The 20742-nt window shown below is 50.2% G+C and overlaps 1 protein-coding gene and 1 pseudogene across 2 annotated transcripts; both read left to right on the top strand.

Moving 5' to 3' along the window:
• Positions 1–406: 406 nt before the first annotated feature.
• Positions 407–4201, top strand: LOC140852808 (uncharacterized; annotated as a pseudogene).
• Positions 4202–8069: 3868 nt separating this feature from the next.
• Positions 8070–9635, top strand: LOC105055422 (cypmaclein). 2 transcript variants are annotated; one of them, XM_010937224.4, is made up of 3 exons: positions 8070–8304; positions 9092–9140; positions 9253–9635. In XM_010937224.4, exons 1-3 carry the CDS (start codon positions 8209–8211, stop codon positions 9435–9437), a joined length of 330 nt encoding a protein of 109 aa, XP_010935526.1. In that variant the 5' UTR covers positions 8070–8208; the 3' UTR covers positions 9438–9635. The 2 variants fall into 2 exon arrangements, with proteins under 2 accessions (XP_010935526.1, XP_010935527.1); XM_010937225.4 differs by lacking the exon at positions 8070–8304 and adding an exon at positions 8316–8948.
• The last annotated feature ends 11107 nt before the right edge of the window (positions 9636–20742 follow it).

The raw sequence follows: 20742 nt of genomic DNA, 5'->3' as shown, positions 1-20742 counted from the left end.
ATATGCAGTAACCGGTGCAATGTAATAGGTATTGAAAACAAAAAGAATTGAACAAGGATTTTTCACGATTCATCAATTATATCAGGAGCATTCGTTGTGAGGCTTTGTTAAGCATTTGTTCCATATGATTTTGCAACAATTGACATGTTGTTTAAGCCATTAAGTTGCATCGTTTAATTCTCATATCAAACCACCTGAGAGACATTTAGCGGCGAGGACGAGAGAAACACTTAATAATTAAAACTGTCATGTCATACATATTTCCACATTGATACTCCGTTAAGAGAAAAATGCGTTGGTCATGTGTTATTCTCATATGCATCAATAGAAAAAGAGTGACTGCCGAATTATTTAAGCATGACAAATACGTTCTCATATGCGTCTCACAAAACACGCACTGCCAGCGATGACGAACCACGGCCGGCCGATGCCGGTGAAGATGCGGATGAGGAGGTTGCAGCGTGAGAAGTGAAGCGGAGACATCTCGCATCAGGAGCCACAGAGAAGGATCATGTAGGTGTTAGATTTGTATCCTAAAAGTCAATTGTTGGCTGACACATTATATATTTTCAGGACCTAAATTTGTACTTGTAATATTTTCATTATAAATAAAATTTTTTTTTTCTAATCATACTTATGTGTCCATGATTTATCCTAGAAATTAACAAAGATGATTTTTGTATATTTTTAAAGAGTTAAGAATTTGAGACATCCATTAATTAGTGGTTAATTTTTAAATACTCTTGATTAAAGGATCATCACGGAGGACAGTGATCAATCCATTTGAGATCGGTGCACGGTTCATCTCTCTTGTGGATAAATGAGTCTTAGGTTTGCAATCTAGAGATACTAGGATGAAAGTGCAGGTGGTTGTTAGAGAATAACTTGCACTGAGCGTGATCAATACGAGAACTACATGGATGTCTACTCACTCGTCAGTGGTCTTCTCGATGCTGAGTGGTATGAGTGGTCCTTTGACCTGCGGTGATATTGGCTATTCGTAGTGAGGCTACTGAGTTTGACTGCACGTTCTCTTAGTCCCTAGCCATTCGGGTCCTTGCTGTGTATGTTGGCTCTAGTAGGTTCAGGTTCGCTGTTTGGAGTAGGATACACTTAGATGAAATTTATCGATCTCGGTAGAAAAGGAGAAGTCCTATGTGATTTGCGAGATTGAGTTCAGAAAGTCTTTGGCTAAAATAAGTATGAATACTGGAAAAGAGTTTCCATTAGATTCACAAATAAACTCGGGTCGAGCCAATCTTACATAAGACTGACGATGGGGTTTGACAAGTTCTCCATGACCTCCGTCAAGTTGGGACTCACGATAGAAGGACTAAATCATACGATAACTGCACTTAGGAGTTCGTATTTTCATTCTACTGGATCGCCACTATATACTGCTAGGTGTCACTGGTAGATTGTGAGATTCATCGGACATCATCTTGATGATCGATGGCCTTCGAATGATAGAATTGAAAATATTTCAATCTATCAAAAAGAGTTTCGATGATATTGTGATAGAGATCACAATATATCTCACTACCAGATAGAATAGAACCTATTAGGTCATACATTAAGGAATTTAATCTCGAATTTGCCAATTGCACTTACGAAGTTCTAATTGGATTAAGGTCTATTTGGAACTCTACTAGATTTATGAGAATTATACTAGCACATGATTAAATCTAATTCTTCTTAGGATTTTGATTTGATCAAGTCCACAGCCTTGAACCTAACATAAATTCATTTGGATTTAATTGGGCTCTTAATTATAAATCTAAGAGGATTTAATTAAGTCAATTAGTTGGCATAATTATTCTAACATTATCTCTTCCATATCTCCTAATTATCTCTAGGTATGTATGTGGAATAGATGAAAGAATAGGTGGCGTAATTTATTTTTTAAAAATTATTGAGTGCCATATCCTAGAGGGGCCCACCCCCTCTTATGTGTCATGGCGTGAAGGAGAGAGGGTGGGGTCCATGCACTATCTCTTATGGCTGGAGATCCCTTTGTGGGGCATCAAGAGTTGACGTCCCAACCACCTGACATGTATTCCATGGATGACTATTGTACATGCTTAAAAGGGCTGATTAATTATCTTTTATATCTGATTTTATTTGACATAAATCATATTTAAATAGTAGAGGATTCTTATGAGATAAGGATCTACCTTTTTAAGATGACAGGGTTCCTAATATGTATCAGGGTTTATGTCTATTTAAAGGGAGGTCTCTATGATTTTTTAGTATTGATTTTTCATCAAGAAAATCTTCTCTCTCTCCATCTCCACGCCTTCTCTCTCATATTCTCCCTTTCCATATCCAAAAGTTGGATGTTCTCTCTTCCACACGCTTAGAAAGAGTTCTGATGACTTAGAGATCAAGGATCGAGGAGAAGAAGAAGAAGGCTGTAGATCAAGAAATTGATTTCTCAGTTAAGATCAAAAGAATTGATCAGAATCCTCAAGGCCAAAATTTTTAAGAAGAAAAATCTTCTAAGAGAAAAAAAGTTCGAAATTGATCCCGCTGGATATCCGTAGAGGCCGGATACGTGTGTAGCTCTATCTTCTACGAATCCGAGATCATCTGAAGTGATGAATTTTTATCTACGCAAAGATAATGAGATATGATCTCATATTTTTTTTAAATTTTAGATTAATTATATATATATATTTTTAAATTTGAATAGATTTAGATTTAATATATGAGATTAAAAAATTTAATTTAATTTATTTTTTATTATATATTTTTAAAATTTTAAAATTTATATATACTGTCTATCTTATTTTTTATCAATAGATGTAGTTAGAGTGGGTAAGAACCTCGCCATTTCTCTCTCCACTTGCGACATCCTCTCCCCTCGTGATGTCCAGGTTGCCGCTGTCCACGCCGCCGCTATGGGCCTCCCCTCCGTGCCGCCTCCCTCCCTACTCATGACGTCCTTTCTTCTTGCGATGTCGAACCCACGATTTCGATGACATCATGAGTGGCCGGAAAAACGTGGGACGAATCCACGGTTTCACCGCTGGCAACCCAATCCATAAATAAGGGTGCATTTGGTTAGCTCCTAATTTTTTTTTATTTTTTAATTTTTAAAAAATAAAATCAAAAAGTAACGTTTGATAATAATTTAAAAAATAAAAAGAGAAAATCAAAAATATTTATTTTACGTGGAAAATAATTTTTTTTTTTACTTTTTAAAATTTACTTTTACTTTTTTTTCGACTTATTCAGACTCGCCCCAACGCTCGCCACCTCCCCCTCCTCCCCAGCCCTCTCACCCCCTCCTCCTCACCATCTCCCGCGCCATCACCTTCTTCCACTGGCTCTCCTCCCCCCCCCCCTTCGCCATACCCCCCTCTCCTATCTCGCCATGGCCCACCTCCTCCACCGTCGCTGCCTCCCCTCCCTCGCCCGACTTCTCCTCCGCCTCCTTATGGCCCACCGCAGCCGCCACTCTGCCCTCACCCTCTTCTCCTCCGCCCTCTAGGCCGCTACCCCCCGCCCCCCTGACCCTTCCCTCCTCGACTCCCTCGCCCTCGAGTACGCTGATACTGGCCTCGTCTTAGACACCATCCACTGTCTTCGTCTTGCTCTTCGGCACCGCCTCCCCCCCTCTTTTCGCTCCTCCGCTTGCCTCCTCCACCTGCTCATGAGGTCCGACTCCCTCGCTGCCACCTGGGCCTTCTACTCGGAGATCCTCACTGCCGGATTCCCTCCCAAGTTGTAAACTTTCAACGTGCTGATGCACTCTCTTTGCAAGGAGGGTAGGGTTAGGGAGGCCCATTTGATTTTCGATGAGATTCAGAGATTTAAAACTGAGCTCAGTGCCGTCAGCTTCAATACTCTCATCTATGGCCACTGTAAAGTTGGCGACTTGGACGTTGGATTTGATTTGAAGAGACGGATGATGGAAGCTGGGGTCCATCCTGATGTTTTTACGTACATTGTTTTGGTCAAGAGATCGTGTAAAGCCGGTAGCTTGGAGGATGCCAACCAGTTGTTCGATGAAATGTGCTGTAGAGGTTTGGTTCCCAATGCCGTTACATTCACCACATTGATTGATGGGCACAGTAAAGATGGCAAGGTTGTCGCTGGGATGGAGATTCATAGAGAGATATGTAGCAAAGGTATTCAATCATATTAGGATTTGACGTCTCGAAATTCAATCTACAACGATGTTTGCGATGAAAAATAGAATCCAACGAGATTAAGATCATCCAAAATGGAGCTCGAACGGAGAAGATACGAACTTTTGATATCGGTATGAGATCCGAGGCGGCGGAGGACCGCCAGCGCTGGCTGCAGGCCGGCGGAACGGCGGTGGCACTGCCGCAGGCGGTGGCGTACGGCCCAAGCGGGGCCAACGCACCGGATGCGCGACCCAGACACGTGGCCCAGGCAGGCGGGTGGCCCAACCGGGCATGCGGCCCAGCCCGTGCGTGGGTCGGCCCAGGCCCAGGCGCCTGGGCGGGCGCACGGCCCAGTCCGTGTGCGGGCAGGCCCAGGTGCCTTGTCTGGGCCCTATATCTCGATTCACCGTGGATCAAGCGGTCCATGGTAGACCGCGTGGACCGCGTTAGCGTTTCCCACGCGTTTCTTACTGTCCACAGTATTATTTCGTGGATCGATCGCGATCGGACGGTTCAGGGAGTTTTCGATCTTGATCCGACAGTTCAGGGGATTGATTTGGCTTGTTTAGGAGACCTAAACCTAATCTAATTAGATTAAACTCTTGTTTAAGGCCTTTAAAAGGCCTATGCCCCAACAGAGAGAAGCGGGTGATTGATTTTTTGCTGAGGATGCCGCGTGGAACCCGAGAAAAAAAAGAGAGAGGCGTGAGGTCGCTGAGAGAGGAGCAGGATTCTTGGACAGCGGACGTCGGGCACTTCAGGGATTCAGGGAGGTCTTCCAAGAGAGAGAGCTTTTGTGAGGGAAACTTCAGGTGAGAGAGAAATTGGATGTACGAGGGTTGAGGGTGAGATCTTCTCTTGTAATTTTTTTTTTCATAGTGAAGTTTGCATGTCCCGTGGAGACGAGCTCTTTTGTGGCTGATCCACGTATTTTGATTATTTTTTTTTATTTTTTTTTCTTCCTGCTGCATCGCGTGGTACTGAAAAGGTCTTGGAAGGTGGTGTCCTGACCAGACATCCATCCAATAAGTGGTATCAGAGTAAGGCGGTACAAGGACGCAGATTGCAGCGGTGGTGAGCAAGACTGAAGATGGAGAACACAGGAATAATCAAGATAGAGATCAACAAGTTTGATGGTAAGAGTAATTTCTCCTTGTGGCAGGCAAGGATGAAGGACGTGCTCATCCAACAGGGGTTGATCGATATTCTCTTGTGCGATGAGAAGCCGACCATCATGGAGGCGCGGGATTGGAAACGGCTATAAATGTAGGCGGTAAGCATCATCCGCATGTACTTGGTAGATGAGGTGGTGATCCATGTGCTGAGCGAGACTTTTCCGACGGTGCTGTGGTAAAGCTCGAGGAGTTGTATATGGCAAAGTTTCTCACCAACACTCTTTTTCTCTGGAGGCAGTTCTACCAATTGCGGATGACTGAGGGACAGAGCGTGCAGGAGCATCTAAGCCACTTCCAGAAGATCCTCACCGACCTCCTCAATATTGGTGAGAATGTTGAGGAGAAGATCAGGGCGCTGGTTTTGCTGGCGTCGCTTTTTCTTTCGTACGAGTCCTTGGTGGGAAAGAGCACCATCAAGATGGACGAGATCACCGCGGCGATACTCCAGAATGAGATTCTCAGGAGGGAGAATCCAGCTTCGAGCTCAGGTGACAGTAGCTCCGCTTTGGTGGCTTCTGAAGGAAGAGAAGGCGGTAGACGGAGCGATAGGAGATCGCAACGAAGGCGGTCCAAGTCCAGGAGGGACTTGAGCAAAATCATGTGTTACCGGTGTGAGGAGTTGAGGCATCTAGCCAGAGATTGCCCTCAACTCAAAAATCGGACGGTGGCTGCTGTAGCGACGGTCGGCAGCGATTCAGATGGAGATGTTCTGGAGATATCTAATGAGGTATCTACTTCTTTCCAGCAGTGGATATTAGATTCTGCATGCTTCTATCATGTATGTTGCAGAGAGGAGCAGTTTGACTCCCTAGAGAACAGTGCGGGCACATATATCTGCCGGATAGATCACGTTGTGCGATTAGAGACATTAAGACGGTCAGTTGGAGGACACATGACGGTGCATTGAGGAGATTGGGGGAGATCCGATACATATCCAATTTCAGACAGAATCTTATCTCACTTAGCAGACTGGATTTGAGAGGCTACAGGATAATAGCTAGTGGAGGAATCCTGAGGGTGCTACGTGGCGATAGGATTGTGCTGGAGGAGAAGAAGGGGAGCAAAGGACATTATTACCTGGCAAGAAGTTCAGTGCGAGGTAGAGCTTCGGGAGCCAAGCAGAGCCCAGAGCGAGGTGAAGCTCCAAGAGGCGGATCGGACACGAGATAGGAGACTTGGGAGGATGAGAGGCGACGTCGCAAGGTGAGATTCTTATTGCCGCAGGACGATGTCCCGAGCAGATTTTAGGTCAGGAGGAGCACAGCATACGACGGAGATGGGATCGAGCAGCCTGACTCGACTTTCATGTTTGCTCATCCATGATTAGCAGGCGATTGCCCCAGAGCATGGAGGCGAGGAGATCCAGAAGTTCTCAAAGTTTGGAGGTCGAATATCGAGTCGAGGTGAAAATTATTAGGATTTGACGTCTTGAGATTCAGTCTATATTGAGCCCACAGCGAGATTTGCGACGAAAAACAGAGTCCAACGAGATCAAGATCACCCAAAACGGAGCTCGGACGGAAAAGATACGAGCTTTTGAAGTCGGCACGAGATCCGAGGCGACGGAAGACCGTCGGCGGCCGACGGCGGGCCGGCAGAGCGACGGCGGTGCGGCCGCAGGCGGCGGCGCGCGGCCTAGGCGGGGCCAACGTGCGGGACGCACGATCCAGGCGCACGGCCTAGGCGGGCGCGCGGCCCAGCCCGTGCGCTGGCCTGCTTAGGCCCAGGCGCCTTGCCTGGGCCTTGTACCCCGATCCACCGTGGACCGGGCGGTCCATGGCAGACCGCGTGGATCGCATGGGCGTTTTCCACGCGTTTCTCGCGTTCCACGATATTATTTCGTGGATCGATCACGATCGGACGGTCCAGAGAGTTTTCGATCTTGATCCGACGGTTCAGGAGCTTGATTTGGCTTGTTTAGGAGACCTAAACCTAATTTAATTAGGTTAAATCCTTGTTTAAGGCCTTTAAAAGGCCTATGCCTCAATAGAGAGGAGCAGGTGATTGATTTTTTGCTGAGGACATCGTGTGGAATCCAAAAAGAAAAAGAGAGAAACGTAAGATCGCTGAGAAAGAAAGAGCAGGGCTTCTGGACAGCGGACGTTAGATACTTCAGGGGTTCAGGGGTTCAGGAGGGTCTTTTAAGAGAGAGCTTTTGTGAGAGAAATTTTAGGTGAGAGAAAAATTGGATGTATTCATATTGAGAGTGAGAATTTTTTTTATAAAATTTTTTTTTTATAGTAAAATTTGCATGTCTTATAGATGATTTTTTTTATAAATATATATATATATATATATTTATAATATCATACGGTATTAAAAAATTTTTGAGGAACAAATCAGATTTGATTACTTTTAATGCTTCTGTGAATGGCCTATGCAATAATTTTTTTAAATAATATTTTTTAAAAAATCCGGTGTTTGGTAGAGATGTTGGCAGCAAGCTTCTCTGAGCCCTCTGAAATGTCTTGGAATTTGAAGACGGTCTGCCACATGAATGTCCCCCATTTAAACCTCTACACGTGAAGAGAGTTCAGCTCCTCTTAATGCTCCGCTCACCGACATCCCCTTCTCAAGTCCTATTGACACAAAACAGAAGAAGTCGGCCAAGATAGAGAAAGTGGAAGCTTAATCTCACAGGTGGTGAGCACATCTGGCTCGGACGAAAGCTGGCAGGCGTGCAAGGAGTAGGGTGTAATACAGCTGGAGTCTAAGCTGTGCACCGTGCCCGCCCATGACGTTTTCTTTTTTAAATCCCCAGAGTCTGCATTTACCTGCCCCTTGGAATGCCCAGCTTCCTCCCTATAAATTGAAGGGGTCTCCAACAGCCTTTGTCAGCATTTTAAGAGCTCAATAGCAGTGCCTCTTGCATCTTTGTTTACCAGGCATTGCCTACCATGGCTCTCTCCAATTCTTTGGTGCCATTTCTTCTACTCTTTTTCATCCTTTCACTCCAACTTGTTGATTCTCGCCCCACACTTGATCATGATTTGGTAACTCCCTGCAATGTGTAGCAAGGCCATGTATTTGTTTATGTACAAATGTCTGCTAGAAATTATGTCACTCATTCTAAGTAGTGAGGTGTTCTTTTCTTTTGTTTTTTTTTTTTGGTAAGAAGAGATGAAGCTATCTTTTTGGAGGCTGTTTTTTGAGACTTTTTTTTTTTTTTTTTTGAAGTGTGATATGTTTTTTTGTTGATGGGAGCTACAGTTGAAATTCCTATCATATTTGTTTTTGATTGAAAGGGAGACTGGGGAGGGATAAGCCCACAGCAATCACCAAATTTACTAAAACTTCATAACTATATGACTCCTTGTGTGACTGAAGCAATTCACTGCTTCTCAACTCTGTTAGCACCCAATAGTGTATAAAAGTAGGTTGCTATGACAACAAAGTCAGAGATGAAGTCATGTAACATGGAGTCCAGGCTGTCCAGCTAGCATTGCTTTTTCTTTGGTTAACAGACAAGGGTTTCTTTTAGGTGACCTAGCAATTAAAACACTTTGTGTTCACTCCAAGTTTATCTGTGTCCTTTTTAGGGAACCTTCCTTGTAAAATGACTTGGATTGGAGGAAGCCCTTCAGACCCTTTTTGGGATCTCTCTCTACCTGCTAGTTTTTATGTCTTTACTTCTGATGTAAATGTTACATGGCTTCCTCCCACCAAAAAATAAAACAAAAAAAACAAAAAGAAAAATAGTTTGCCCTCCTTTCAATATTTTCTCTGCAACTTCGATGCTTAATGTAGTACCAATCTAACTTTTTGATGATTTTTGTGTAGGTGATGACCAATGGGAGATCTCTCCTTCAGGCGCCTAAGCCTGCAATAAGTATGAATCACTCCTTAATCTTTAACTACATGGCCCCTGGCAAGATTGATTGGAATTCCAAACATAAATAGCACTGAACACTGATAGTTGTTGGCTTATTGATCTTTTTCAGACTGTGGAGCAGCGTGTGAGGTCCGGTGCAGCAAGTCATGGAAGCCAAAGATGTGCAAGAAGATGTGTGGTGTTTGCTGCAACAAGTGCAGCTGCGTTCCTCCTGGTACTTCTGCGGAGACTCGTGCCATGTGCCCTTGCTATGCCAACATGAGGAATCCTAAAGGCCAGCTCAAGTGTCCTTAGATGCCATTCCTCTCGTCTCCATGAAATTTTAAGTTTATTTGGCTGTTAAAAATTGGATATGAACAAATAATAGTTCGAGTGGAGATTGAAGTTGTGAATCTTGGGGATGACCAAGATCAGAGTTTGCCTTGAGAGTATTTGTACCGGATGTTGGCAACTAGGCAATCTTCCAAATAAAATATGTTTAATTTCTTTTAATTATTTTTAATTTCAAAGTAGATCTTGATGGACTTGGGGGGTGATACAGTAAGGTCCTTGTGTGATCATCTCTGAAAAATTGATAAGCTGGATTTGCAGTTGAAGCGATTACTATATTATTTCTTAAAACAAAGCGATCAATAAAGTCGTGCTTCAAAAATTGAGCAATGCTGTAACCATGTTCCGTTTTCTGATCTGTTTACATGCTCAGAAATCAACTTTTACTTTTCAGTCTATCTGTTTTTATTTATTGTTCATTTGTTTGTTTGTTTATTCATTTGATTGTTGAAAAAAACAAGAGGTCAGATCTATGTAGTAAAATTATTCAAATCCAAATAATTAGAGATATATCTCAAGTCTCAGCTCTCCTGGCCTTCTCCCAAAGTTGTTTTACTTGGCTATTGCACGGATGACGAGTGCACAATACTTGTCCGGTATGCGGGAAAAATTATTCACTTATAGTCAGTGCATTCCTTTCTCATTTAATCAATAAACCGGGGGAAATGTCTCACTTCCTCCATTCTACTCAAAAAAAAAAATCTTCGCTCATAACAATCACCAGCCTATGTAGAGTGAGTGCGGATTCTCTGTTGTAGATACAGAGTTCCCCTTCCTAATTTGCATGCAACGTGTGGCTGTTGACAAGGGCCGATTATGTGTGTGGAAAGAGGATTAGGACGCCATGGCCTCGGCAGAGAATCTCCATTTATGTGGAGCTTTGCTATTGCTTCTATTGAATGCTCTCAGTTTGTTTTCCAAGTAATGCGTCAATGGAAAAGCCAAAATCAACTTCAATGATATTTTTCAGTGACATCTTCTGCAGTGCAACTGAAATTTTGAGATATAAATTGTGCGCTCAGCTTTGGTCAGCTTCCATGGCTCTCTCTCATTTCCTTTGTGGCATGCATTTCTTTTGCTCGTCTTCATGCTTGCAGTTCATCTTGCTCATTCACAACCCAAAGTTGATCACCATTTGGTAAGTCTATGCAATGTGTAGCTGACATATATATATATATATATATATGTTGATGTAAATTTGCACCTCCATGAGTTTACAGATCTTTATCCATTAAGGAAATTTAAATGCACGCTCCCTATCAAGTCAAAACAAGGACTCAGAAGAAGGTATGTTAATCTAAAAGAATCCGTAATCTAGTTGTTGGGTATAAAATACCCACAGCCGAAGTTCTCAGCAGAATCAGCTCAAGAAAACTCCGCCCGGACTCCTACGGGAGCCGGACTTCGTCCTCGACTCCAACGGCTGCAGACAGACTTCGTCCGGACTCCTACGGGAGTCGGACTCCGCCGACAACTTTAACCGCAAGTAGACTCCGCCCGAACTCCTACGGGAGCCCGGCTCCGTCCTCAACATCAACTGCCAGTAAGCCTTGTCCGGACTCCTACGGGAGCCGGACTTCGTCTTTGACTTTAATTGCAGGAAGACTCCGTCCGGACTCCTACGGGAGCCGGGCTTCGTCCTCGACTCCAACGGCTGCAGACAGACTTCGTCCGGACTCCTACAGGAGCCGGACTCCGCCGACAACTTCAACCGCAAGTAGACTCTGCCCGAACTCCTACGGGAGCCCGGCTCCGTCCTCAACATCAACTGCCAGTAAGCCTTGTCCGGACTCCTATGGGAGCCGGACTTCGCCTTTGACTTTAATTGCAGGAAGACTCCGCCCGGACTCCTACGGGAGCCGGGCTTCGCCCTCAACTCCAACGGCTGCAGACAGACTTCGTCCGGACTCCTACGGGAGCCAGACTCCGCCGACAACTTCAACCGCAAGTAGACTCCGCTCGAACTCCTACGGGAGCCAGGCTCCGTCCTCAACATCAACTGCCGGTAAGCCTTGTCCGGACTCCTACGGGAGCCGGACTTCGCCTTTGACTTTAATTGCAGGAAGACTCCGCCCGGACTCCTACGGGAGCCGGGCTTCGTCCTCGACTCCAACGGCTGCAGACAGACTTCGTCCGGACTCCTACGGGAGCCGGACTCCGCCGACAACTTCAACCGCAAGTAGACTACGCCCGAACTCCTACGGGAGCCAGGCTCCGTCCTCAACATCAACTGTCGGTAAGCCTTGTCCGGACTCCTACGGGAGCCAGACTTCGCCTTTGACTTTAATTGCAGGAAGACTCCGCCCGGACTCCTACGGGAGCCGGGCTTCGTCCTCGACTCCAACGGCTGCAGACAGACTTCGTCCGGACTCCTACGGGAGCCGGACTCCGCCAACAACTTCAACCGCAAGTAGACTCTGCCCGAACTTCTACGGGAGCCCGGCTCCGTCCTCAACATCAACTGCCGGTAAGCCTTGTCCGGACTCCTACGGGAGTCGGACTTCGCCTTTGACTTTAATTGCAGGAAGACTCCGCCCGGACTCCTACAGGAGTCGGGCTTCGTCCTCGACTCCAACGGCTGCAGACAGACTTCGTCCGGACTCCTACGGGAGCCGGACTCCGCCGACAACTTCAACCGCAAGTAGACTCCATCCGAACTCCTACGGGAGCCCGGCTCCGTCCTCAACATCAACTACCGGTAAGCTTTGTTCGGACTCCTACGGGAGCCGGACTTCGCCTTTGACTTTAATTGCAGGAAGACTCTGCCCGGACTTCTACGGGAGCCGGGCTTCGTCCTCGACTCCAACGGCTGCAGACAAACTTCGTCCGGACTCCTACGGGAGCCGGACTCCGCCGACAACTTCAACCACAAGTAGACTCCGCTCGAACTCCTACGGGAGTCCGGCTCCATCCTCAACATCAACTGCCGGTAAGCCTTGTCCGGACTCCTACGGGAGCCGGACTTCGCCTTTGACTTTAATTGCAGGAAGACTCCGCCCGGACTCCTACGGGAGCCGGGCTTCGTCCTCGACTCCAACGGCTGCAGACAGACTTCGTCCGGACTCCTACGGGAGCTGGACTCCGCCGACAACTTCAACCGCAAGTAGACTCCGCCCAAACTCCTACGGGAGCCAGGCTCCGTCCTCAACATCAACTGCCGGTAAGCCTTGTCCGGACTCCTACGGGAGCCGGACTTCGCCTTTGACTTTAATTGCAGGAAGACTCCGCCCGGACCCCCATGGGAGCCGGGCTTCGTCCTCGACACCAACGGCTGCAGACAGACTTCGTCCGGACTCCTACGGGAGCCGGACTCCGCCGACAACTTCAACCGCAAGTAGACTCCGTCCGGACTCCTACGGGAGCCGGGCTCCGTCCTCAACATCAACTGCCGGTAAGCCTTGTCCGGACTCCTACGGGAGCCGGACTTCGCCTTTGACTTTAATTACAGGAAGACTCCGCCCGGACTCCTACGGGAGCCGGGCTTCGTCCGCGACTTCAACTCCGAGAGGACTCCACCCGGACTCCCACGGGAGCCGGGCTCCGCCCACGACTCCAACCGCGAGGAGGACTCCACCCGGACTCCTACAGGAACTAGACTCCGTCATCAGCTCCGACCGCGGCCGAACTTCAGCCGACGAATCTGCACTCCCTGGCAGGCCACGATAACGGCCACGATCCTGCTCCACTTCTTGCGGCGGATTCCGCGCAGCTCCATCACTTCCTGACAGGTCACGGTAACGGCCACAGCACTGCTCCACTTCCTACGACGGATCTCGCATGGCTCCACTACTCCCTGGCAGGCCACAATAACGGCCGCGATCCTGCTCCACTTCCTGCGACGGATGCCGCGCGATTCTCCCATCCGCTGGCAAGTCGCGACAACAGACGCCGCTCCACTCCCCACGAGAGATTCCACGTGGCACACCCCGGTGATAGCCACGGGTCCACTCCACTACTCTTCGCAGCAAACTCCGCCTGACCCTGGGCAGCCTACCGCCAGACGGTTACAAATATCGCTGTCAGGCTACTGCCCCCTCCGCCTATAAAAGGGGGCTCCAGATACGTTATTCAATAAGCTCTCATCTTTTATCTAAAAACTCTGCTAAATTCTTCGTTCGAGCACTCCATTCTTGTTGAGGCAGAGAACTGACTTGAGCGTCGGAGGGTCTTGCCGGAGCAACCCCACCTCCGATTTAGACTTCCTTTACAGGTCCCGACGGCGACCGCGACTTCCTCGACTCCAGCTTCTCCGGCGCAAGCGAATTTTTGCACCAACAGGATTGACGCTAGAGGAAGGGGCTGTGTCTTCGCAGTACCTTTGTTCTTGAAGGAGCGTTCAACAGAGCCGCCCCCGATCATCTCCTCCGACACCCACTCCTTGTTCCCCCACGGGATCCATACTTGATGCCTCCTCGCAAGGCGTCCACGCGACGGTCCACGGCCTCCGCGGCCAGATCTCAGGCTCCGACCTCCCCTCCTGTTTCTCAACCTCCTCCCCCTCCTCCGGCGGTGGCGGTCGGCGTGGAGCAGTTTGACCTGCTGGCGCAGCAGGTCAGAGACCTCACCGAAGCTGTGCAAGCTATGCAGCAGCAGCAGCCACAGGCATTGGTACGCCCGAAAAGGGCATCCCCGGAACACCAGAATCCGGCGGCGGGGCGGGCCACCTGGGCCAGCCGCCCCGTCCTTCCTGGAAAAACGAACCCAAGGGTAGAGAGCCCTCAATCAGACCACGACTCCACCCCTGGAAGATCCCTGCCCCCATTCTGCCAGAGGACCCTCGAGACTCGAAGTCGAGAGGATTTCCTAGACCGGAGGCTCCAGGAGATGAACCGGCGGATCGAAGAACTCCGCCATGCGCCTCCTGCTTATGGTGAGGATATTTGTACTGACCCTCCCTTCTCCCAAATGATCATGCAGGAACCGATCCCGCCAAACTTCAAGCTTCCCCAGTTCGAAAGTTACGACGGGACTTCGGACCCGGTTGATCATCTGGAGGCCTTCCGGACGATGATGCTGCTTCACGGTGCCCCTGATGCTATTCTATGTCGGGCCTTCCCGTCCACCTTGAAGGGAGCGGCAAGGAACTGGTACTCGACTTTGAAACCGGGTACCATCTTTTCCTTCGATCAAATGAGCCACCAATTTGTGGCCCATTTTGTTAGCAGCCGGCGCCCCCGGAAGGGTTCGGAGTCCCTCATCAACATCAAGCAGAGGGAAGGGGAGTCCATTCGGGCCTACATCAATCGCTTCAACATCGCGGCGCTGGAGGTCCGGAACTTGGACCAATCAGTCGCAATGGCCGCCCTGAAGGGTGGCCTTCAGAAGAATGATCTTTTGTTCTCCCTGGAGAAAAAGTATCCCAGGAATTTTGCTGATTTGCTGGCCCGGGCCGAAGGATACGCCCGAGTGGAAGAAGCCTTCAAAATGAAGGATGAAGAGACGGCGAGGGAGCGGCAAGCGGGAGACTCGAGCAAGCCCGCAATTGAAAAAAGGACAAAAGAAGTCCGGCTGCGCTCTCGATCTCCTCCCGGGCATAAGCGCGCCCATACTCCACCCCGGGCGCGCAGGCAGAGAAGCCCGGATCGCGGGGTTCGGCGGGGTTCCCCACCAGGGAGATTCTGCAACTACGCCCCCCTCAACACCTCGAAGGCCCAGGTATTGATGGAGGTCAGGGAGCAGCTTCCTAGGTCGGAGAGGATGCGCACACACCCCGGGAAGCGTAACCCCAACAAGTTCTGCCTCTACCACCGCGACCACGGCCATGACACAGAGGAATGCATCCAGCTCCGGGATGAGATCGAGGAGCTCATTCGGCGAGGTCGACTCGACAGATTCATCCGACGCAGGCCTGAGGGTAGAGGAGATCGGCCAAGGGCCCTTCCGCAGCCTGAACCGCCAAGAAGGGAGGAGCAACCCGGGGACCGGCCTCCCATCGGGACCATCGACTCCATCACCGGAGGGCCTCAAGGAGGAGCGGACCACCCGCGACCGTGGAGCTCGGAGAATCTGTAAATGTATCACTTACGATTTCACCTTGAATCTAAATTTCTTTCTACTTGACGTACTCTTCCCATCTGGCGTGGATTTATTACGACCGAATATGACCCCTCCAAACGCTTGAAACAAAGTTATGATTAGGAACGGGGGAGAACCCCATCCTAACATACCTAAAATGAAAGTCCGACTATCTCGAAATCGGATAGGGGGAGAGGCCTTACAGCGCCCTAATGTGCCCCCACAGCCATGTCAGGAACAGGAGGAGAACCTCGTCCTGACATGAGCAAAGTCGAAGGCCCGATTCTTTTAGACCGGATGGGGGGAGAGGCCTTACAGCGCCCTAATGTGCCCCCACAGCCATGTCAGGAACAGGAGGAGAACCTCGTCCTGACATAAGCAAAGTCGAAGGCCCGATTCTTTTAGACCGGATGGGGGAAGAGGCCTTACAGCGCCCTAATGTGCCCCCACAGCCATGTCAGGAATAGGAGGAGAACCTCGTCCTGACATGAGCAAAGTCGAAGGCCCGGTTCTTTTAGACCGGATGGGGGGAGAGGCCTTACAACGCCCTAACGCGCCTCCACAGTCGGGCCGAGAACGGGAGGAAAACCTCGCCCTGGCTCGAGCAAAGTGGAAGGATCGGACTCCTACGGGAGCCGGGCTTCGTCCATGACGCCAAGGAAGACTCCACCCGAAATCCTACGGGAGCCGGATTTCGTCTACGACGCCAAGGAAGACTCCACCCGGACTCCTACGGGAGTCGGGCTCCGTCCACGACGCCAAGGAAGACCCCGTCTGGACTCCTACGGGAGCTGGGCTCCACCTGCGACTCCTGCAGCAAGGGCTGATGGCGGCGAAACCCGGCCGCCCAACAAGATCGGATGAAAGGAAAAAGCCCCTCAGCGGCACCTCCTCGCTTTTATGCAACCCCGCGACAAGCGGGAGGAGGGCCCTCACTCTGAGAAGGGGAGGAAAATTAAAAAGAAAGGGTAACGAACTACGACGGGAACAGATGAAGGATGAACCGCACCAAAAGACCTAAAGGGCTTCATCCCAACTGGAACGGGGAGTTCCTACCAAACACCCCCGGCCTCTAAAAAGACTTTCGACACCGGTTAGGAAGGCAACGACATCCCCGAGGTAATGCAGAGCCCGGACGGCCAGGCTCGGGCTTGCGGCCATGTACGACGAGAAAGGCGAGCTAACGCATCGACGACCGGGCGCCCCCCAACGACGTCTACGTCAGACAGGTCAAATGACAAGAAAAATTCGACGGACGGCAATTTAGCGCAACGCGCGGACGAGGTAACACAAAACATCCTTCTCATTCCATTTCCGATGTACACACTACAAAGCCCGGAAGGCCAAGGAAAGAAAAGCAAGTGACAAAAAGGGAAGTAAATACATGAAAAGACAGAAAGACGAAAAGAGCTCTAAGGAGGCTCTTCTCCCTCCGACCTAGAATTATCTACTCCATCCCTTAACCAGGACTACCTTAGATTCTCAATTACTTCTTCTAGCTCTCCCCTTTTCTGCAGCGCATCCTGGAGCGCCCGACGAAGTTGCTGGCTCTCGGCCTCCGCCTCTCGACGCCTCTTCCTCAAGACCTCGGATTCCACCTCCGCGTCCGCGACGGCCCGCTGCTCGTACGCCAGTTGGATCTTCAGTTGTTGCAGCTCAGCTGTCTTTTTCCCGAGGGAGACAGAAATCCCCTCAATGGTGCCTCTTAGGGCTTGGAGCTCATCAGAATCTCGGACGGAAGTAAGCTGTGCCCTACTAGCCAGCTGCCTCTGGAGACGGACGACTTCATCGGCCGCCGCCCTGAATCTCCTTTTATATTCTTCCACCTGCCTGCGCCAGCTAGCCCGATGCACGTCGTGGCTCACCTCAGCGTCCTGAAGCTGCTGTTGAAGGTCGGAGACCTTCTTCGACCACTTCTGGTCACCGTCGACTCAGGCCAAGAGTCGGGATGAATTTCCTTCCAGCTGGCCGATCTTCCCCTTCGCAGCTGATAGTTCCACCTTGAGGGTGCTAATCCTGGCGGCCTGGGACCAAATTCGATCGCTGGCGCTCTTCTTGCATTCCTCGAGTTCCTTCGCGAAGTCCGCCTTCCTACGGCTATACTCCATGATCCCCTTCACGTGGAGATTCCGAAAGTAGGTGGCCTCTGCGGTGGCTTCAGAATGACCTTCTCTCAATCGGCGGAGCTTGCCTTCCATCTTCTTTAACTTCCTTGTCAGGTGAAGGACTTCCTTCTTCAGCCGCTGGATCGTCGATTTCAGCGGGACCCCCAGGGGCAGGGGGAGCGCTTCTGAAGGACACTGCCATCGGAAGGCAAAAGCGTCAAAGCACGACCCATTGCAGGAAGGAGAACAGAGAGAAGGAGGGGGAGAGAAGAAGCCATCCGCAACAAGAAATTCAACTTTATTGATTGGATGATTTTTGAAGACAAACAGAAAAGAAAAATTACGACGAAATAAAGGTACAAGATCGGAGGTCTCAGACCTCGGGGGCGGGGGTTGGAGAACTCGGCGTTCCCGGCAAGGGGGCTGCGACGGCAGTGGCGGCTGGCGAGGGACCGGTCTCGTCTTCAGACTCCTCGCCTAGGAAGCTGAGGTCGAGCTCTGAAAATTTTCTGACCACCTTCTCTTGGCAGAGCTCGAACCTCTTTATAAACGCTTCCTGGCCGAATTGGACCTTCAGGTTCCTCATCTCCGCGGAGGCCTTGAATTCCTCTATCGCAAGGGCTCTGGCCTCCGAGACCAGGACCGGAGTTTGCTCGACCAAGTTGGCGACCTCGGCCTCCGCCTTCCTCGCCGATTCCTCCAAGATCTGCCTCTCCTCCTCCCGGGCTCACTTCTCTCTTTCCAGGGCCTCCTGGAGGGCGGCTACTTCGGCCGTCTTTGCTTGGAGGCGAGCAACCTCGGCCTGACAGCGTTCCTCCGCCTGGAGGATGTCCCTCCTCGTGCGACTCACTGCCTCGATATAGGCGAGGAGCTGGTGCCCGATCTGCAAGGGCGGCTAGGGAATTAGAACAAAGGCCGAATAGCCATGTAAATGAAGATTCGCTTACCTCAAGGAAGGACCCCAAAGAGTCCCAGGCCCGCTGCTCAGGATCGGCGCGGTCGATCCTCTCAACGACGTCAGGCAGAATGTAGCCGTCGATCAGCCGCCTGATCAGGTCCCTATCGTTGAAGGGATTCTCCGACCCCTCTTCAGAGCAGAGGGACTCGTCCACAGCAGTTCGGTGGCTACTCACCTTGCGGGCCACCGATTTCCTTCTTTTCCTCTCGGCTATGGGCGCCTCCGTGGAGCGGACCCCCGAAATGGGGGCCCCAGTCGGCGGGCTCCTCGAGGAGGCCCAGGGAGCCGTTGGCTCGGCATCCGAGGGAATGTCTATAGCCGGGGCCACCTGGACGGGTGCAGCTAAGCTCGACTCCTCCGCCCTAGCCCTCTTCGTCGATCCGGAGGTCGCCGCACCCTTTCTCTTATGGGCCCTAAGGCCCCTGGCAAGCATCCGCGCTGCTTCGGCGTCCATTCCTAAAAAAAAAAAAAGAGAGAGAAGAAAAAAAAAAGGAGGGAAAGAAGAAAAAGAAGCAAACCAATCAATCAAAGATCAAAAAAAAAAAAAAAGGAGAAAAAAAGGGAAGAAAGAAACAGAGGGGAAAAAGAGAGAGAAGGAAGAAGAGGTAAAAAGAGAAAGGAAAAGGAGAAAGGCATGAAAAGAGAAGATAAGGTAAAAGATGAATACTCGCTGGATCCTGGGGACTCAGGCCGATGTTGAGAAGAAATTGCTCCCTCAGAAGATTGGGAAGGGAAGGAGCGGAGTAAGCTAGAAGCTTCCGGGCAGCCTGGAGGTCATCCTCCCCCAGGCTGGGGGCCCGGCGGACGGAATCCCTCAGAGAGCCCCAAGGGGGCAGGCCTAGTCTCAAAGACGGGCAGTGGACGAAGAGAAATTTCTCCTTCCAATTGTGGATTGAAGAAGGGGCGCCTTTCAGCAATCCCTTCTTGCCGAACTGGGGGGAGAAGTACCACCAGTCCTTCGCCAAAGGATGGCACTTGAAAGTGTAGAAGTGCCTAAACAGGGAGAGGGACGGTTGGACCTCGACTACGTGGCAAAGAGAGAGAAATCCTATCAAAAACCTAAAAGAGTTCGGGGCCACGGAAGCCAAGGAGATGTCTAAGAAGCGGAAGAGGGCAACAACAAAGGGAGGAAGCGGAAGCCGGAGTCCGGCACGGAACGCTTCCTGATACAAGCAAAAATGACCAGATGGGGGAGTGCTGGCCCGGTCAGAAGGGCCAGGCAGCTCCAGGTCGTACTCCGGAGGAACTCCATACTGAACCCTTATCAGAAGGAGTTCCTTCAAAGTCAGGGAACATGGAATGGCGCCCGGTGCAAAAATCGGACGGAGCCCAGCCCCAGACGCAGGTTCGTCTATGGAGCAGGGGACCTGGTGGTTTGAGGCGGAAGAGCTCTCGGAACTGCAGGGAGCGGAAGAGTCGGACGATATTTCGGGTAGTTTCGAAGGAGGGCTCTAAAGGTCCCTAAGAAGACGGACAGGATGTGGGACGAGAGGCCACAGGAAACTAACTCGGAGGGATGCAAAGAATAATGACAGAGAAGAGGTCCCTAGGCGGTAGGAAGAAGGTTGAAGGTGCTGGAACTAACCTATATCGCTCTGAGAGACCAGAGGGGCAAGGACAGGGACGATTTGGAAGACACCTACGGCTCGAGAAGATGCCCACTGAAACAGGGCTCTCGAAGAGAAGGCAGACACTGATAGAAACTCCGGAATGAAATAGGGCACCTAAAGGTGGGAAGACGGGTTTAAATAGACCCTGAGATCCGGCGCCATAATGATCACGAATCCCCCCAAGCCAGTCCGCATCCGGCACGTGTCCCACTCCCCCTGGCAGGCGGCTAAAAGCGGCTGATGGATCAGCAGGACCATTATGGCACCGTACCTGGACCAGTGTACCAGCGAGAATTTCGAAGGGTCCCTTCATATCGCCCCGATCCGAAAAGACTCCAGCACGCGCGCATTTAATGCCAAAATATCTGGGGGTGGCAGTGCGCAGGATTCGAGAGGACGGCTTCGGCTGTGCCCATCTCTCTGTACTTCCTTCGTTCGAAATTCAAACTCGGAAGTAGGGAGACTGGTGTTGGGTATAAAATACCCACAGCCGAAGTCCTCAGCAGAATCAGCTCAAGAAGACTCCGCCCGGACTCCTACGGGAGTCGGGCTTCGTCCTCGACTCCAACGGCTGCAGACAG

This window comes from Elaeis guineensis, chromosome 12, assembly GCF_000442705.2.
Source record: "Elaeis guineensis isolate ETL-2024a chromosome 12, EG11, whole genome shotgun sequence".
Taxonomy (NCBI): domain Eukaryota; kingdom Viridiplantae; phylum Streptophyta; class Magnoliopsida; order Arecales; family Arecaceae; genus Elaeis; species Elaeis guineensis.
This window is presented reverse-complemented; position numbering and strand designations above follow the sequence as displayed.

Excerpts from the sequence above, each read along its gene's own strand:
- LOC105055422 (XM_010937224.4), top strand. The coding sequence starts at position 8,209 with ATGGCTCTCTCCAATTCTTTGGTGCCATTTCTTCTACTCTTTTTCATC. Across the intron at positions 8,305-9,091 it reads CCACACTTGATCATGATTTG|GTGATGACCAATGGGAGATC; the intron begins GTAACTCCCTGC and ends ATTTTTGTGTAG. Across the intron at positions 9,141-9,252 it reads GGCGCCTAAGCCTGCAATAA|ACTGTGGAGCAGCGTGTGAG; the intron begins GTATGAATCACT and ends GATCTTTTTCAG.